The sequence below is a fragment of the Oryctolagus cuniculus genome, chromosome 17 (assembly GCF_964237555.1).
Source record: "Oryctolagus cuniculus chromosome 17, mOryCun1.1, whole genome shotgun sequence".
Classification (NCBI taxonomy): Eukaryota; Metazoa; Chordata; class Mammalia; order Lagomorpha; family Leporidae; genus Oryctolagus; species Oryctolagus cuniculus.
The window spans coordinates 4459950-4477631 of record NC_091448.1 but is presented as its reverse complement, the minus strand read 5'-3'; the positions used below and the strand labels follow the sequence as shown (position 1 = coordinate 4477631).

The 17682-nt window shown below is 61.1% G+C and overlaps 2 protein-coding genes across 7 annotated transcripts in view; one reads left to right on the top strand and one right to left on the bottom strand.

Moving 5' to 3' along the window:
• Window positions 1-9551: 9551 nt before the first annotated feature.
• Window positions 9552-13690, top strand: UBALD2 (UBA like domain containing 2). The gene is made up of 3 exons (XM_051838324.2): window positions 9552-9912; window positions 10044-10106; window positions 12763-13690. Exons 1-3 carry the CDS (start codon window positions 9793-9795, stop codon window positions 13072-13074), a joined length of 495 nt encoding a protein of 164 aa, XP_051694284.2. The 5' UTR covers window positions 9552-9792; the 3' UTR covers window positions 13075-13690.
• Window positions 13152-17682, bottom strand: part of QRICH2 (glutamine rich 2) — a 29624-nt gene continuing 25093 nt past the window's right edge. For 3 of the 6 annotated variants that reach the window (XM_051838306.2, XM_051838318.2, XM_051838312.2), the window contains one exon: window positions 13152-16198. In XM_051838306.2, the coding sequence (XP_051694266.2) occupies window positions 16014-16198 (185 nt within the window). In that variant the 3' untranslated portion in view covers window positions 13152-16013. The remainder of the gene's footprint in view (window positions 16199-17682) is intronic. The other 3 variants (XR_011383347.1, XR_011383348.1, XR_011383346.1) reach the window with 3 other exon arrangements.

Genomic DNA, 17682 nt, shown 5'->3' with positions numbered 1-17682 from the left:
GCACCGATCCAAAGCCAGGAGCCAGGAGCTTCTTCTGGGTCTCCCAGTGGGTGCAGGGGCCCAAGGACTTGGGTCATCTTCTACTGCTTTCCCAGGCCATAGCAGGGAGCTGGATCAGAAGTGGAGCAACCGGGACTTGAACTGGCACCCATGTGGTATGCCAGCATTGCAGGCCACGACTTTACCCACTATGCCACAGTGTCGGCCCCTCAATAAAACTTTATTACACCTGAGCATAGCCGTGTTTCAATAAAACTTTATAAAAGCAGGTGGTAGCCAGAAGGCTGTGGTTTTCCAACCCGTCTACAAGAAAACCGAGGATTCCAACTCTGATCGTAAGGACACTGCCCAGAGAGCGAATTTTCTTGAGACCCAAATTGCAGCCAACTGACTGAGTGAGCAATAAAACTCCAGGATTTGATGCCTCCTCAACACAGCTTAGCATAATCTGATGAATCTGAGAAGTCTCTGGGCCAGCTCGGCAGCATGTGTCATGGTTCCTGGATAGCGGAAATGATGCCTCCATCATGTACGCCTGCGTTCCCGGCACTTGTGTTCCCACCCCGGCCTAGCCAAGCTCAGCACCACACCCACCCCTCTGCCTCCCCGCCGAGGCCCGAGGGGGCCTTGCTCTGGCTTGCACATTCCCTTTTGCAAACATCCCCTTTGTGCTGACCCAGAGCCTTCCCGGCTTCCGTCTTCCCCGTTCCAGGGAGCCGTCCTGGACTATCCCCGATGCCCTGTGATTGCCGGTTTGGGCCACGGTCGCTGTGTGGACCGTGGGAAAGAGGAGAGCTGAGCTCACCCGCCAGGGTTGAGTGGAGGGAGGGACTCAGCGGCCTTCGCCGTGGAATCAGCTCCACGCTCCGTGTTGGGAATGCACAGGGGCGGGATTCGGACGTGGACTCACGCAGACTCGAGGGTTAGGAGTTCTGGCGAGAAGGAGGGGCTGCACCTGCGGGAGGTCCTTCAAGGAGCTTCAAAGCGACTCACCTTGGGATGGCAAGGTGCTTGTTGGGTTTTCTTCCAGTTGTGCTATAGGTCATACACACGCTTTGGGGGTGGTATATTTCCACAAAAAAGGCTCATCAGTAGGAAGGCTGCCCCAAACCTTGCTGTCAATGTCCACCACAGTGACAGGCCCCAGAGGTGGGGCAGAGGGGTTCGCCGAGATGGTTGGACAGAGGTTTTCTCCTCCCGTAAGGGAAGAACGTCAGACGTGAGGTCAGGGTTACGGCACAGCGCGGTAAGCCGCCGCTTGTGATGTCACCATCCCACATGGGAGTGCTGGCTCGAGTCCCGGCCTGGCTGCTCGGCTTCCAGTCCAGCTCCCTGCTAATACACCTGGGAAAGCAGCAGGTGATGGCCCACGTGGGGGGCCCCTGCCTCCCATGTGGGAGGAGACCCAGACGGTTCCCGGCTTTGGCCTGGCCCAGCTGTAACCATTGTAGCCGTTTGGGAAGTGAACCAGTGGATAAAATCTCTCTCTCTCTCTGTCTCCGCTTCTCTCTGGCACCCTGCCTCTCAAATAAATACATCTTTTTGAAAAGGGAAAAAGAAGTACAGATGCGAGAGACGGGCAGGAAGCAAGCGAGGGGGGTTTAGCGAAGGGAACCACCTGGCATCTCAGTAAAGGGCTGACGGATCTGTGGGTGTGGGCCCACCTCTCTCTCCCCCGGATTTGTGGGTGTGGGCCCACCTCTCTCTCCTCCCCGGATTTATGGGTGTGGGCCCACCTCTCTCTTCCCCGGATTTGTGGGTGTGGGCCCACCTCTCTCTCCCCCGGATTTGTGGGTGTGGGCCCACCTCTCTCTCCCCCGGATTTGTGGGTGTGGGCCCACCTCTCTCTCCCCCGGATTTGTGGGTGTGGGCCCACCTCTCTCTCCCCTGGATTTGTGGGTGTGGGTCCACCTCTCTCTCCCCCGGATTTGTGGGTGTGGGCCCACCTCGCTCCTCCCTGGATTTGTGGGTGTGGGCCCACCTCTCTCTTCCCCGGATCTGTGGGTGTGGGCCCACCTCTCTCTTCCCTGGATCTGTGGGTGTGGGCCCACCTCGCTCTTCCCCGGATCTGTGGGTGTGGGCCCACCTCGCTCCTCCCCCTCTCCCCTCCCCCTTCCTCTGGGGAAGTTGCTGGCCTTTCTGGGTGAGGAATTTGCAAACTTCCTCCCAGGGCTTTTTTTTTTAAAGATTCATTTATTTATTATTTGAAAGTCAGAGTTACACAGAGAGAGGAGAGGCAGAGAGAGAGAGAGAGAGAGAGGTCTTCTATCCTCTGGTTCACTCCCCAGTTGGCCGCAATGGCCGGAGCTGCACCAGTCCAAAGCCAGGAGCCAGGAGCTTCCTCCGGGTCTCCCCATCAGGTCTCCCATGGGGGTGCAGGGGTCCAGGCACTGGGGCCATCTTCCACTGCCTTCCCAGGCACATTTGCAGGGAGCTGGATGGGAAGTGGAACAGCCGGGACTTGAACTGGTGCTTACATGGCATGTCAGCATCACAGGCAGTGGCTTAACCCACTGTGCCACAGCGCCAGCCCAGACTTTGGCAAGAATCTTGATGTATACGTACTGGGCTGCTTCCAAGGTGGAGTCTACTTTTCTTCCCTCATTTCATGTATGAACTTCCCGTGTTTGCTCTTCCGCCCCTCTCACACATGCATGTGCCCTCCTGCCTAACAGAGCGGCTCTGACCCAGGCCTACCGGTTCCTGTCGCACAGAGAAAGTGCTTGGAAGTCCCGAGTCCAAGCAGAAAGTTGGGGGCCCCTGAGGAAGTGGACCCCGTGTCCCTCCCATGTCTGGCCAAGTGTCCTTGGACAGGGTTGCCAGGACCCAGCTGCCGTAGCCACACCTAGCCCCTGGAGCAGCTTATCACGGGCTGACAGGTACGGGACAGAGCGTCCAGGCCAGACCGCTGCTTTTGGGAAATGCCATTAACCGTGCTGGGAGTGGTGTGGCCTTTGTCCCTTGGGAGGCATGTGACATTTGGCAAAAAACCTGGTCTAAACCAGCCTGAGTTCGCCATCACCTGGGGACTGGCTATGACCTTCCTGCTGCAAGCTTGTGTGTCTTTTGGGGCGAGCTGAGGGCGAGGCAGAAGGTGACAGTGAAGAGTGCTGCCCCGGAAGCAGACGCCACGCCTGCGCTCCCCTCTCGGCCGCAGCCTGGGCCAGCTCAGTGGCCTCCGGCAAATCACTTCAGCTCTCTGGCCTTGCTCTTCGCATTTTTAAAAATTTTTTATTTTTAAGATTTATTTATTTGTTTGAAAGGCAGAGTGACACAGAGACAGGGAAAGACAAAGAGAGAACAAGTCCTTCCATCCGCTGATTCACTCCCCACAACAGCTGGGGCTGAGCCAGGCGGAATCCAGGAGAGGAGCTCCATCCAGGTCTCCCATATGGGTGGCAGGAACCCGAGTGCTTAGCCATCTGCTGCTGCTCTCCCAGGTGCACTAGCAGGGAGCTGGATCGGGAGCCAGCGTTCAGATAGCAGATGCCGGTGTAGCAAGCAGCTGCCTAACCGTCTGTGCCACAACGCCAGCCCCACAGGTTGTATCCAACAAAGAATTCAGCAGACCTGGGTCCCTAGGATGTTCTCAACAGGAGTCCTTCTCCTCTCCCGGGGGACCCAGATTGCCCAGGCAGCCGAGCAAAGGAATAAACAAAGAACGGTGCTTCAAGGTGGCCAAGAGAGTAGAAAGAGCAGAGATTTGCAATGAAAAATGGCAGCAGGGGGTCCAGCCTTGTGGTGCAGCAGGTAAAGCCACCGCCTGCGCCTGCGATGCATCCCATATGGGCACCGGTTCGTGTCCCAACTGCTCCACTTCTAATCCAACTCCCCGTTAATGCTCTGGGAAAAGCAATGAATGTGGCCCCTGCCACCCACACGGGAGACCCGCATGAAGCTCCTGGCTCCTGGCTTTGGCCTGGCCTTGCCTTTGTGGCCACCTGGAGAGTGAACCAGCAGATAGAAGATTTCCCTCTCCGTCTCTCCCTCTTTCTCTCTAACTCTAGTGCTCCAAAGTCAATTAAAAAAACCCTTAAACAACAACAACAACAAAAAAAAAAAAAAAAAGAAAGAAAGGAAGAAAAAGAAAATCCAGGTTTTGTTAAACAAACATTACAAGTCTGCAGAGGGAGAGCGAAACCCTGCCTCCACTAGCACCCCGGGCCCCCAATCCAGCTGCCCTGTGGGCCCAGGGCTGCACATTTGGAGTCGTCTTCTTACTCTCCCTCTCCCTCTCCTCCTCTTAACACCTTTCTGCTTCTCAAGGCCACAGTGTCCTTCGTCCTAGCATCCCGAAGCAACAGTAGGGAAATGAAAAATAAGGACTAGGTGGGGGCCGGCCTTGTGGTGCAACAGGTTAAACCAATGCCTGCAGCACTGGCATCTCACGTCGTCGGAGCCAGGTTCAAGCCCTGCTTGCTCCACTTCCCATCCAGCTCCCTCCCTGCTAAAGCACCAGGAAGGCAGTGGAGGAATGGCCCACGTGCCTGGGCCCCTGCACCCACGTGGGGGACCCGGATGAAGCTCTTAGCTCCAGGCTCTTTGGCCTGGCCTAGATCCGGCCATTGCAGGCATTTGGGGGAGTGAACTAGGAGATGGAAGATCTCTCTCTATCTCTCTGTCTCATCCTCTCTGTTACTCTGCCTATCAAATAAATAAATCTTAAAAGAGAGAGGGGGGAAAATGGTTAGAGGATTAGCGGGAGGAATGGAGGGGAGGCATGAATGGTGCTGGATCTCATCCCAGTGCCGGCCACCCGTCAGCTGGGGGCTGTGCAACCTTGAGGGCTTCCACGGCCTCTCTGAGCCCCTCCCTCAGCTCCCGTGCGAGGGGCGTTGGCCAGGAACAGGAAAGGCGGAGGAACTAGATGCACTGCAGAGATGGGGGCTGGGAGGTGCCCACCCTGGCAGCCCGGTGAGCTTTACCGATCCGGGCAGCAGCTCGGCGGCCAGTGTGGGGCTAACGGCTGCCTGCCTCCAACACTTGCCGCAGTGTGGCCCCGGGGAAACCTCTTTCCTCTGTCCCCTAGCTGCCTCACCTGGGCAATGGGACGCAGGAGGGAGACGAGGGGGAGACCTGCCTTAGAGGCGCCCGGCCAGCAGCAGCTGCGGGTGTTCGGGGCTGACTCAGGGACCTGCCTTCTTGCTCGCTCAGGCGCTGGGTGGCGGTTCCTTCTGCTGCCCACTGATGTGGCCATGTCCTTGCTGAGGCTCTCCGGTGTTTGAGATGTTATGAATGGGCATGTTTTCATTGCTGTTTTACGGGCTGCACATTATCCTCTCAGATTAAAATAATAACACCGTCAGTTAATAGCACCTTGGGCTCGGGGAGCCGCTTTCATCCCGACAGCTCAAAGCCCTCTACAAACATGACCTCATCCATGCTCCCTGCACTCCCAGGGCAGGGCCACTCCCAGCCCGCCCAGCCCTTCGTCCCGGGCCAGAGTCTCAGTGTTGTGAAGCACTTCCACCTCCCGCACCCCAGGTCCCAGGCGGGACTCTGTCTCCCCCCCGCCTCCCCCACACAGAGGAGAGGCAGCACCCGGCTTGGGGGTCCTGCCCTCTGTGCGTCTCCAGGTGCCCACAGCTGTGCCCGGCAATTGGTAAACATTCAGTGAACTCGTGGGCTGAACGGCCTTGATGTCTAGGAAAGACCAGACGTGGTGATTTGGGGCCCTCCTCTTCCTTGAGAACTGGTTAATTAAGACAGAAGTGTTGGGGCCGGCGCTGTGGCGCAGTGGGTCAAGCTGCCACCTGCCATGCTGACCAGTTGAGTCCCGGCTGCTCCACTTCCCATCCAGCTCCCTGCTAATTCGCCCAGGAAAGCAGCAGAAGATGGCCCAAGTGCTAGGGCCAAGGTACCCATATGGGAGACCTGGATGTAGCTCTTGGCTCCTAGATTCTGACTAGCCCAGCCCTGGCCATGGCAGCCATTTGGAAAGTGAACCAGCAGATTTCTCCCTGTCTCTCTGTCTCTGTCTTCCTCTCTCTCTGCCTTCCAAATAGATGAAATAAATCTTTAAAAATTTTTGTATTAATATAAAACAGAACAGATTTTATGCTTTCCATAGGTGGTCTTTTTTTGTTTTTAACTTGCATCTGCTGTTTTATTCCCCAAGAGGCCGCAATGGCCCGAGCTGGACTAGTCATAAGCCAGGAGCCAGGAGCTTCATCTGGGCCCCCGAAAAGGGTGCAGGGGCCCTAGGACTTGGGCCGTCTTCTGCTGCTTTCCCAGGCGCATTAGCTGGGAGCTGGATGGGAAGTGGACCAGCCGGGACTCAACTGGCGCCCATGGGCGATGCTGGCACTGCCAGTGGCGACTTTACACACTATGCCAGGACACCTGCCCCAATAGAAAGAAAGAAAACGCAAAAAAAATAAATAGATAAGCCAAGAGGCTCCTGGTAGACATTGTCCCACAGCCAGAAATGTCTCGGCTGAGGCAGCCCCTGCTGCACCTGCCCCTGGCGTGTTGACACCTGTGGCCGGGAGCCCCTGGTGCCGGCACCGGCTCGTTCTGGGGCTGCTCGTGACCGTGCGTGCCGCCAGTTGCTCTCTGTGTTCTCAGCTTGTACTTCCTGGAAGGGAGTGGCTCAGTGGTGCAATCAGTCCTCCGTACCCGTGCACTCCACCGACTGCAGACCGAAAATATTTGAAAAAAATATTTGAAAAGCCGCAGCTCTTCCGCACCCGCACAGCGCCTTCCCCACGGTCGTTCTGCAGACAGACCATTCAACAGCTACTCGCACCGCGTTTCCATCGTGTGGGGTGTGATGAGTCATCTGGAGCTGAATTAAAGCACACAGGAAGGTGTGCGTGGGTTCCGTGCCAACGCCACAGCCGTGTGCACACGGGCGGGGCATCTAGAGATTTTGGTAACCTTGCTGGTAGCCTTAGGGCGTCCTGGAACCCACCCCTGCCCTCTGCTCCCCCCCCCTCCACCATGCTGGGGGACCACTGAGCCCAGCCCTGCAGCCACACCCACGGCCCCAGCTCAAGTGCACTGTGGGGCATCCAAGTGCAATCGCTGGGAGACCAGGCAGGCAGGCTGCTCAGAACAAACAAAACAAACAAAAAGACAGCTAAATGGGACTCATTACGACGCCTGAGGCTGTTTTTCATCAGTACACAAACACTGCTTGTAGTCTTTTCCTTACTTACAGTCTTTAAAAATACAGCCATGTTTTCCTAGATGGGGAGTTAAATCCACTTTAGGCAAAGTCAAAAGAGAATTATGGGGCCGGCGCTGTGGCATAGCCGGTGGAGCTGCCCTCTGCAGTGCAGCATCCAATATGGTTCAAGTCCCGGCTGCTCCACGTCTGATCCAGCTCTCTGCTGTGGCCTGGGGAAGCAGCGGAAGATGGCCCAAGTGCTTGGGGCCCTGCACTCACTCACGTTGGGGTCCCGGAGGAGGCTGCTGGCCCCTGGCTTCTGATTGGCCCAGCTCTGGCCATTGTGGCCATTTAGGGAGTGAAGCAGTGGATGGAAGACCTCTCTTTTTCTGCCTCAGCCTCTGCCTCTCTGTAACTCTGCTTTTCAAATAAATAAATCTTGAGAGAGAGAGAGAGAGAGAGAGAGAGAGAGAGAATCGTGGTTGCTTGCTTCTTACCAGCTTCCTGTTTGGCAGACCCTTTGCTGGTCAAAACACACCTGGCATTAGTAACTCAGACCAAAAGCTTGCTAAGTCATCCTGAAACAGAAACTCTTCTCTCGGCATGGGTGGGATGGAGAGACTGGTCCCAGCATCCCTGTGGATACTAGAATCTGCAGATGGTCCCTTCTATAGAATGGCCTGATATTTGCATATAACCCATGCACATGTTCCCATAGCTTTAAATATCTCTACATTACTTAAAATACAATGCAAATGCTACGTAAATAGTTCTTATACTGCGTCTGGGGAATAAAGTCGATACAGGTTCAGCACAGATTCACTTCTCAAACATTTTCTGCATGCTAAATCTATGTACGTGTGTGTGCGTGCGTGCGTTTACGTGTCTATGGGTGGGGGAATCCATGGAGACCCAGGCTTTGGTGAAGCACACATCACAGATACGGAGTGATGACTGCTTCTGCCCTCCTAGCCCCCCCTGCTCTGACCCCACTCTGCAAATACCTGGTTCATGTCCCATCCCCTGCCCGGAAAGTGGGAAGCTCACCACACGTAAACAACAGCTTTTCTGTTTGTTTTGAAGATTTATTTGAAAGGCAGTTACAGAGAGGGAGAGAGAGAGAGAGAGAGAGAGAGAGAGAGAGGTCTTCCATCCGCTGAATTCACTCAAATGGCCACATGGCTGGAGCTGAGCTGATCAGGAGCCTCTTCCTGGTCTCCCACGTGGTGCAGGGGCCCAAGCACTTGGGCCGCCTTCTGCTGCTTTCCCAGGCCACAGCAGAGAGCTGGGTCAGAAGTGGAGCTGCCCAGACGCCACCCAGCCATCACAGGTGCTGGCAGTGCCGCCCACAAGCAAACGAGGTTTTGAAGCGCTCTGGTTGGGGCTGGCGCTGTGAGGTAGTGGGTGAAGCCGCAGCCTGCCATGCTGGCATCCCCTGTGGGCACCAGTTTGAGTCCCGGCTGTTCCACTTCTGATCTAGGTCCCCGCCAATGGCCTGGGAAAGCAGCACAAGATGGACCAAGTGCTTGGGCCCCTGCAGCCACGTGGGAGACCTGGATGGGGCTCCCGGCTTCAGACCAGCCCAGCTCTGGCCGCTCTGACCATTGTGGCCGTTTGGGGAGTGACCCAGCCGATGGAAGATCTCTCTCTCCCTCCCTCCTTCTCTCTCTGAGACTCCGCCGTTCAAATCAATTTAAAAAATTTTTAAAGTGCTGGGGTTGAGAGCAGTACTGTGTAGAAACACACTTTTTATTTTTAACGGGAAAAATGAAAACTGCAGTTGAGCCAGCCAATGGAAGGGGGGAGATTCCTCCTGCTCGAGAAGGCGACTTTTTCTCTTGCGGTCACGTTGACTGTGCGTGGACACTGGCTCCCAGCCCAGGCCGGGGTGCCGGGGTGCGGGGCAGGCAGTGCCCACCTGCCGTACCCGCGACGGGCGCCGACACCATGTTCCAGCAGGAGCTTCCCAAAAAGGTAGGACCGCTCGAAAGTTATTCAAAAACCCAGCACTTTGGAGACTCGAGCGGCTGCAGAGCTGTTTTCTATTTTGATCACTGTTTCTCGAGATGACCACATCTTTCAGAGGAAATGAGTCAAAGCCGCTCGGTCTCGCTCTTCCAGCTGAGCGTGTTCCGTTTCAATGAAGTAATGAATGGACTTGGCCGCGCCACCCCCCAAGCCTACAACAGCAAACAGACGGCCTCGGCCAATCAGCGGGCACTCCAGGTTTTCAAGTTGAGTTCAAACAGGCCCACGGGAGGCCAATCAGCGCGCGCGGCCCCGCCCCCAGCGCCGGGCTCTGGCCAATCACGAGCCGGGACGGGCCAAAACACAGCGGCCGGCCAATGCCGGGCAGCCCCCACGGCGCGCGGCTCCGCCAATGGGCGCGGCCCGGCGAAAAGGGAAACAGTGCGGCCGGCCCGGCCGCAGGATTCGAATCGAACGTCCGCACGGGAGCCGGGCGCTGGCGGAGCGGCGCGCCGGCCAATCAGCGGCGGCGGCTCGCGGCCCCCGAACGTTGGGACACCCCGGCCCCGCCCCGCGCTGTTGTTTGTGGTGTCGGCGGGGCCGCGGGCGCCGGACCACAACATTCGTCCGGCGGCCGAGGCGGCGCGGGCGGCGAGCGCGACCCCGGCGGCCGGGCCTCCCCGCGGCCGCCCGGCCGGGCCTCGCGGAGCGCCATGTCGGTGAACATGGAAGAGCTGCGGCACCAGGTCATGATCAACCAGTTCGTGCTGGCTGCGGGCTGCGCGGCCGACCAGGCGAAGCAGCTGCTGCAGGCGGCCCACTGGCAGTTCGAGGTGCGCGGCCGGGGCTCGCGGGGCTCGCGGGGCGGGGGGCGCTCGGCGGTGCCCGGGGCTGGGGGCGCCCTGGGGGTGGGGGAGGCCCGGCCGCCCTCCCCGGGCCTGACGGCCGCTGTGCTTGTCCGCAGACCGCGCTGAGCACGTTTTTCCAAGAAACCAACATTCCCAACAGTCACCACCACCACCAGATGGTAAGGGTCGTCGGGGGCGCGCGGGCCGGGGGCGCTGTCAGCCGCGGGCGGTGACAGCCATGTTGCCGGGGAGCGCCGCGCCGCGAATGTAAACAAAGAGCCAAAATGTCTTCCAGGAAAGAGCGGCTCCCGGGGCCGGCGCCGGCTCGCCCGAGTTTGCGACGCGCCCCCGGGGCCCGGGGCGGCGGGGGGCGCCGAGGGTGGGGGCGGGCGGGGCGGGGAGGGGGCCTCGGGACGGCGGCCCGGGGGCTGGGGCGACCGCGAGGCCTGGGGCCCCTCCCGCGGCACACACGCCCAGGCTGCAGGCAACAGGAAAGGGGTAGGTCCACCCTGGCCCGGGCTGGAGCTGGGCCCTGCTCTTAAAGGTGCCTCCCCCGTCCCGAAGCCCGGGGCTCCGGAGGCCCAGGAAGGAGTAGCCTCTGCTTGGAGGGCAGAGGGTTTGCATACGGGGGCTGGGGGCTGCGGGCCGGCCCTGCCTCCCGCTCCCTTCTGGCCCTCCGGACGGCGGGGACCCTGCTTGGCCGAGCTCCCGGCCGGTCCTCCCGCCCCTCCCCCAGTTACCCATTAGCCCCCTGGAGGCTGTGACGGCTCCTGGGTGCATTTTTGGCGTTTTCAGCACTGGGTGCCCTTGCCTGTGGCTGCCTCCAGGACAGAGCCCACAAATGGTTTCTCGGCTGTGCCTTGGCCTCGGCTCCCTGTGTTCACGAAGTCGCAAAGCCGAGTGTGGAGGGGCCAGCTCCACCCTCCCCCGGCCTCTCTCGCTGTTCCTGAGCTCAGCTGGTGTGGTGGACGCGTGGTGGGGGCTGCGGGGCTGTGGCAGCTGAGGCCCGGCTGGTGGGAACCCGAGGGGCTCATCTCAGGGACCCCTTCCCCTGTACCTGCCGGGGGCTCGAGCCCGGGGCCTGCTCCCTCACCGCCGCCTCCCAACTGCGGCCCAGACCACGGCCCAGGGCCCCCAGCGCGGCCCTGCTGAGGGACTGAGACCCAGAGGCGCGAGGGAAGAGGGCCTGGTGCCCGGTTCACTTCCCACCGCTGCTCCTGGGCAGATCCGAGGGGCACGGTCACCCGTGGTGCAGGCTCCCCCCAGGAGGCAGGGTTTGGTGACAGCGTCCTTGCAAGGAATGAGCCAGGCCCTGCAGAGTTGGTAGTTTCTTGAGACACAGTAGAGGCACAAGTTAGATCGACACACCAGAGACCAGCAGCCAGTACGTCTGGCCACGCCAGAAGCGACCCGGGCGTGAGAGCGCGAGCCAGCGTCCCCAAGGCTGCTGTCGATTCCCGCGTTGGACTTGGGGGTGCCTGGAGGAGGGGGCGTGGGCAGTGCAGGGACACTAGGCTCCCTTGGGAGTGGAGGACGGAGCTGGTCCGAGCCCCCGGTTTGACCACAGCAGAGAGGCGCTCCAGGGAGGCTCGGCAACCTGCCCGGGCTCAGGCAGGCAGGCGGGCACAGGCCCTGCTGGACTGCGGCTGGTGTGCGGCGAGGCGGCCGGTGGCCTGGGGAAGTCGGTCACGATGCTGTGATGCAATGGGCCTCCACCCCCACCCCCATTCATTGTTTCCTGCAGTGGAGAAGTCAGCCCTGTGTGTGCTGGGGGCGGGCCTCTGCACCCAGGCCCTGGGCCCCTGGGAGACAAGGATCAGTGCCTTGGGTGCTGTCTCGGCCAGTGGGGCCCTCTCCCTGGTGTCCCCCAGCTTCTGGTGTGGGTTTAACTGCAGAGCTGAGAGCTCCCTCCTCCAAGGTGAACAGCCCTGGCGGCTCACTCCCCCTCCCCCCCAGGCTGGGGGAGGGGACAGTGTTGCTAAAATTAGGAGAAATTCACAGAAGGACTCCAGTGGCTTCCTGGGAAAGACTGAAGCGCTTTTGAGGCCAGCAGCAGCTTGTGGGGGTCTTGGTCTCCTTGCTCGTCTTCCCCACACCCCAGCCAGGTGCTCCTGGGGGGCCCTGCCCCTGCCCCCCAGGCTGGTGGCAGAGGCCCGGTCTGGAGCCAGCCTCAGTGGACAGGGCAGACTGAGGAACTGGCGACCTCTGGTGAGGGGCTGCTGGCCACAGGGGCTGGAGGCTGTGGTCACAGGAAGCCCAGAGCCTCGTGCTGTCCCTGGACAGCCCGGGCAGCCAGCCGCACTGAGCATCAGGCCGTGGTGTGGCCTGGGCAGAGGGGACGGGCTTGGGGCTCCCGTCTTCTCACCTCGCACCCTCTGGACGGGCGTTTTCCATCCAGTGACTCAGCCCCCGGGCCTCCGTTTCCTTGTGAGGTAGAGGGAATCTTTGAACCAACTGCCAGTCACAGGGAGGCCTGTGGCCTGCTACCTGCTCCCGAACCAAACACTGAGAACCCGAGTGTTCGTGTGGCTGGCACGGCAGGGCGTCCCTCCGCCTGGCCTTCCTCCCTGGTGGCCACCCTGGGCTGTGGAGGGAGCCAGCTGGCCGCCTCTCGCAGGCAGCACCGAGCAGTGGCGTCCTGGGCTGGTCCCCGGCCCTTCTTTTTCGTCTGCCACCTCACGTCCATCTTGGGTGCCCTTAGGTGCCGCTTGGGAGTGTCACAGAGCTCCTGGCTCTGATAGTGCGGCTGGGACAGGGACTTGCAGTAAAGGTCGGCCTGGGTCAGCCCCCCCGCCCTGGGAAAGACCCCCCCACACCTGTGCTCTCTCCCCACAGATGTGCACGCCCAGCAACACGCCTGCCACGCCGCCCAACTTCCCTGACGCACTGGCCATGTTCTCCAAGCTCCGCGCCTCCGACAGCCTGCAGAGTGGCAACAGCCCCATGACGGCCGTGGCCTGCTCCCCGCCTGCAAACTTCAGCCCCTTCTGGGCCTCCTCCCCGCCCAGCCACCAGGCGCCCTGGATTCCGCCTTCCTCCCCTACCACCTTCCACCACCTGCACTGCCCGCAGCCCACGTGGCCCCCTGGAGCCCAGCAGGGGGCTCCCCAGCAGAAAGCCATGGCGGCCATGGACGGCCAGAGATGAGACTGGAAGCCCGGCGCCGGGCTGGAGCTGGGGGCGGCCCACGGTTGTGGGGACACAGGAGGGCCGGGGCGGGGGGCGCTGGGAGGGCGGGGTTTCCTGAAGATCGCACTGGAAGATTTTATAAAAGGATTTTTGTGGGGGGGGGGACAGTAAACTTCCTGGGCCACTTGGGTCCTCCAGGAGTTTGTCTTCAGGCAAGCTTTTTTCTTTTTAATCTAGAACTCTAATATATATGGATATATAATGTAACTAATGTTTGTGAGTGGGTGCGCGCTCAGGTGGGGGGCTGCGGGGACCTCGGGGAGCCGCCACAGCTGCAGGGGGGGCTCTGACTGTGCCCAGGAGTCCTCCCCGCCTCCTCCCCACCCTGGCTGCTGGCCAGGGCCCCCTCACGGCTCGGGAGCTGTTGTCACCCGTCTCCCGCTGGGCGTGCAGGTTTCAGGACTGCAGAGCTGGCTTGGTCAGAAGGTGCACTCCGTGTGACTGCCCACTCCTCACTGTCCCCGGGCCACCTGCATGTCTAGGGATAGGCCCAGCACCAAGCTCGCCTTTGAATCTCATCTCAGCAGGGTGCAATTTTAATTTAAAAACTTAAAAAAGAGACTTTTGTAACTTCCCCGGTTTGCGGTGCGTTTATTTGCCTGGGTAGGAAACCCCCTCCCTCCGGGAAGGGGGGCGGTGGGGGCTGCGCGGGGGCCAGTCCTGCCCCAGGTGCTGGCACCTTCCGGCCTGGGCCCAGCTTGGCTGCCCTCAGGGTGGGTGTCCCTGTGGCCGTGACCCCGAGGTCAGCCAGGGTTGTCGGAGACCCCCACGGGGACTCGCTCCCACCCGGTTCCCCGCAGGGCCTGGCTGTGGGAGTGGGTGACCGGCCACGTGGTTGGGAGTCCTCTTCAAGCCCTGCCTTGCCCAGTCACTCCTCTCCTGTGGTCTGCAGGGAGCAAGGTTCTGCCCAGGCCTGGGGCGGGAGGAAGGCTGGGTCCCAGAGTGAAGTGAAACTTGAGAGGGGCCCAGCCCGGCAGCCACCCCCACCCCTTCTCACGTTGCTTCTGGGGCAACCCCTCCTTTTGGGGGAACAGGACGTGGCGCCAGCGGCCCCGTCCCCTGCGTGTGACACACCGATGTACTTTGGAGCTGGGTTTGTCCTTTCAGTTTTGTTTCCGCACTGGGAACCTCTTGGGCTCCCCGGAGCCTCCCCCTCGCTGTCACCCACCTGTGCCTTCCCAAGCTGGAAGGGGCAGCCCCTGGCAGGCACGTGGGTGATCAGGCTGCAGGGCCCTGGGCTCACAGGTGCAGGCATGGTGGGGGCTGGTTTGGTGAGTGTCCCTCCTGGCCCTTGCGTGGGTGGGGGGGGAGGGGTGGTCAGCCCCTCCTGCTGCTCAGCCCTGCCAAGCCGGCAAATTTGGCTTCGGGACCAGGGAAACTGAGACGAGCTTCTGACATTTCAGGGCCTGGGGTGGGGCCTGAGTGAGAGAAACAGGAGCTGGGATGGAGGAGGGGCTGGCCCTGCCTCTTGCCCACTAAGGAGAGGGCAGTGTGGGGTGCCCACCTGGGCACCTCTGCCTGTGCGGCCACCGCGTCAAAGCGTCACTGAGACTTGGGGAGCCGATGCTTCGCCCACGCGTGGGTCCCACAGGCCGGAGCGGAGCGCCTGGGTTCAGTTCCTGGCTCCGGGCTCCAGCTTTCATAATGCACAGCCTGGTTGGGCAGCAGTGGTGGCTCAAGTAACTGGGTCCCTGCTGCCCACCTGGGGGACCTGGATGGAGCTCCTGACTCCCTGACTTCAGCCTGGCCCAGCCCTGGCTGTTGTGGCCATCTGGGGAGTGACCCAGTGGGTGGGAGTTCCGTGTTTCCCTGCCTTTCCCTCAGACACTTTAACACACACACACACACACACACACACACAGAACCAGACTCACAGGATCCCAGCAGATCACGAGGGGTGTGTGTGTGTGCAGGGGAACCCCCCCCCCCAGCCTCCCCCGGCGCCCCAGCCACTACCGCCACTACCTGGTTTCTAGGCTGTTTCCTGCCGCTCTTTCCTGTGTGATTCTGTCGCCCCTCTCACACCCAGAGCACCCCTTTCCCATGTCAGGGGTGCAAACTGGGGGTGGGGGGAGCCCCAGCTCTGGCCCTGGGCACTTCCCTCCCTCTGAGGAGGGAGCCACTTGAGGACAGACCTGAGGCAAAAAGAAACCAACCAGGCCACCCAGTTCTCATGACTGAGGGTTTTCCAGGGCTCAGGAAGGGGGCCGCTGTCAGGGCCCGTGCAAACCTTGAGACTCTGGCTGAAGGCCCAAGCTCAGGCAGGTGGGGGGCCGCTGGGGTCTGTACTGTCACCACACTGGCCGGAGCCAGCCCCACGGCCCTCGCTGTCCCCTCCCACCTTCACACAAGGGGCTGGGGCAGCAGGGAGCCCTCGCTGGCAGGTGTGGGCCGGCTGTGCCGGTGAGCAGAATGAGCCGCCCAAGGGCTGGCGCGAGACGAGGCCTCCACTGTCCACCCCTCTCCTCTCCTTCCAGGGAGGAGGGAAACACCAGTGGCCCCTGCGGCCCCTGGTCTGCCTGGGGGTGGCTTCCCGGCCCCCGCTGTCTCCGCTCCGGGCAGACGGAAACCTGCCCAGGGGCTCAGGGTTTGCCTGGGACCCCCGAGCCTGCAGCAGGCAGCTGCCGCCCTCACCTCCAGGGTACAGGGGTCCCAACTGCCCAGACTGGGACCACTCTCAGCCCCCCGGAGTAGAATGCAGGGCTGGAGCCCGGCGGGCAGCGGCACCAGAGCTGATGGGTGCAGGGTAAGCCCAGCACCCTCAGATCGGCTCCAGACCAGACCTCTTCCAGAAGAGGGGCCACGCTGGCCCTGGGGCGGCCTCCCGCCCATCTCCCCGCCCGGACCGTCAGGCGCCCAGACCCCGCCTCTTCTGAAATATTTATTTATAGCTCTGCTCAGTGGGCAGGGGTGGAGCGCGGCCCCCGCGTGGGCTCCTCGAGGCCCTCCCCGGGAGGCACGTCCAGGCGCCTCTGCAGCCCCGGCAGGGCCGCCGCGTCCGAGGAGCTGAGGGGGGGGACCACGTTCGACTCGGAGAGCCGGCCCTGGGAGGAGACCGGTCTGTCCTGTTGTCGCAAAGACACTGCAAGACAGGAGGGGCTGAGCTCGCTCGGCCTGGCCCCGCAGGCCCACCGAGGGCCCCTCCAGCTCGCCCAGGGCCCACGGAAGCCAACAGAGGCCCTCGGAGCCTGGACGTGCAGGGCGGGCTCTCCTCAAGAGTTGAGTTGAGGCCTCTTTAGGCTTTGTGAATGAAAAATGAGGAAGTAAACCCACAGCCGCCCAGGGCCTACCCCCGTGGTAGCGCTGGCTCTGGGACCATGGGTGGGTGCACAGGCGTGGGAAATCCCTGACAACAGCAGTGCCCTGGGAGTGGGCAGCAGGGTGCCTGGGAGAAAGGAGCTAAGTGCCCCTGCTCCCCACCCCAGAAAATCAGAGACCCTCTACTTCAGCCCATAATTCTCAGCGCCGGCCCTGGTGCCAGCTTGGCTGACTTCCAGCTCTGTGATCATGGCAAGTGCCCTGAGCTCTCTGTGCCTCAGTCTTCCCAGCTGTAAGTGGGGCAAACAACGGTCCCTTTACCTCTTAAGCGTGTAACTTAAAATTGGTTCCTAAACGGCCGGCATCGAGGCACAGCAGGGCAAGCTGTTGCCTGTGATGCCGGCATCCCATATGAGCACCGGTTCAAGTCCCGGCTGCTCCGCTTCCCATGCAGCTCCCTGCCAATGCACTTGGGAAGGCAGCAGAGGATGGCCCAAGGGCTTGGGCTCCTGCACCCACGTGGGAGACCCAGATGGAGCTCCAGGCTCCTGGCTTTTTGACCTAGCCCAGCCCCAGCCATCTGGGGACTGAACCAGCAGACGGAAGATCAGTCTCTCTCTCTCTGTCTCTCCCTCCCTCTCTAACTCTGCCTTTCAAATAGACCATTAAAAAAAAAAAAAAAAGGTTGCTAAATGTTGATCTCCTAAGCAGTGTGTGGTGTGTGGGGAGCCCTCGCCGGAGGCCCGAGCACGGTAACCACCCGTGGATTCACGCCTCCCTCAGCCACAGGCGCTCGAGTGCTGGGTGGGAGGATGGTGATGTGCAGGCCCCAGGGCGCCCTGGAACCTCCTGCAAGGTGCTGTGGGCGCATCCGTCCAGCAGCCCGGGGGTCAGCCCTTACGCGGTTGTCACAGGGGACCTAAGCTTAGGGGCCCTAAGCCAGCACTCCTGGTGACAGGAGGGAACAGGTGAGGAGAGCGGCGAGGCCTGCTCAGTCCCTGGCAGGAGGCCTCCTGGGTCCAGGTCAGTGTCTCCCTCTGGCCCCGTGTCCCAGCAGGGGCCCCAGGGTCTGGGGGCTGAACTCTGGGGGCCACAAGCACCCCTCCAGGAGTCGGCACTGCAGACGGGGGCAGGGCCAGGGCCTGGAGCCACAGAGTGCGGGGTGCACTCCGCCCCATTTCCTCCCCTGAACTGGGGCCAGCAGGAGCCCGCCCCGCAGCCCTGCGGTGTGTCAGTCAGGCAGCCGGAACCCACTCTCTCTCTTCTCCCTCCCGACCTTCCTGTCTTCCGGGAAACGGAGTCTAAAGC

What these genes read in the sequence shown, in the direction of transcription:
- UBALD2 (XM_051838324.2), top strand. Translation starts at nt 9,793, where the DNA reads ATGTCGGTGAACATGGAAGAGCTGCGGCACCAGGTCATGATCAACCAG. An exon ending in CGGCCCACTGGCAGTTCGAG is followed by an intron (nt 9,913 to 10,043) that starts GTGCGCGGCCGG and finishes GCTTGTCCGCAG; the next exon opens with ACCGCGCTGAGCACGTTTTT. An exon ending in GTCACCACCACCACCAGATG is followed by an intron (nt 10,107 to 12,762) that starts GTAAGGGTCGTC and finishes CTCTCCCCACAG; the next exon opens with ATGTGCACGCCCAGCAACAC.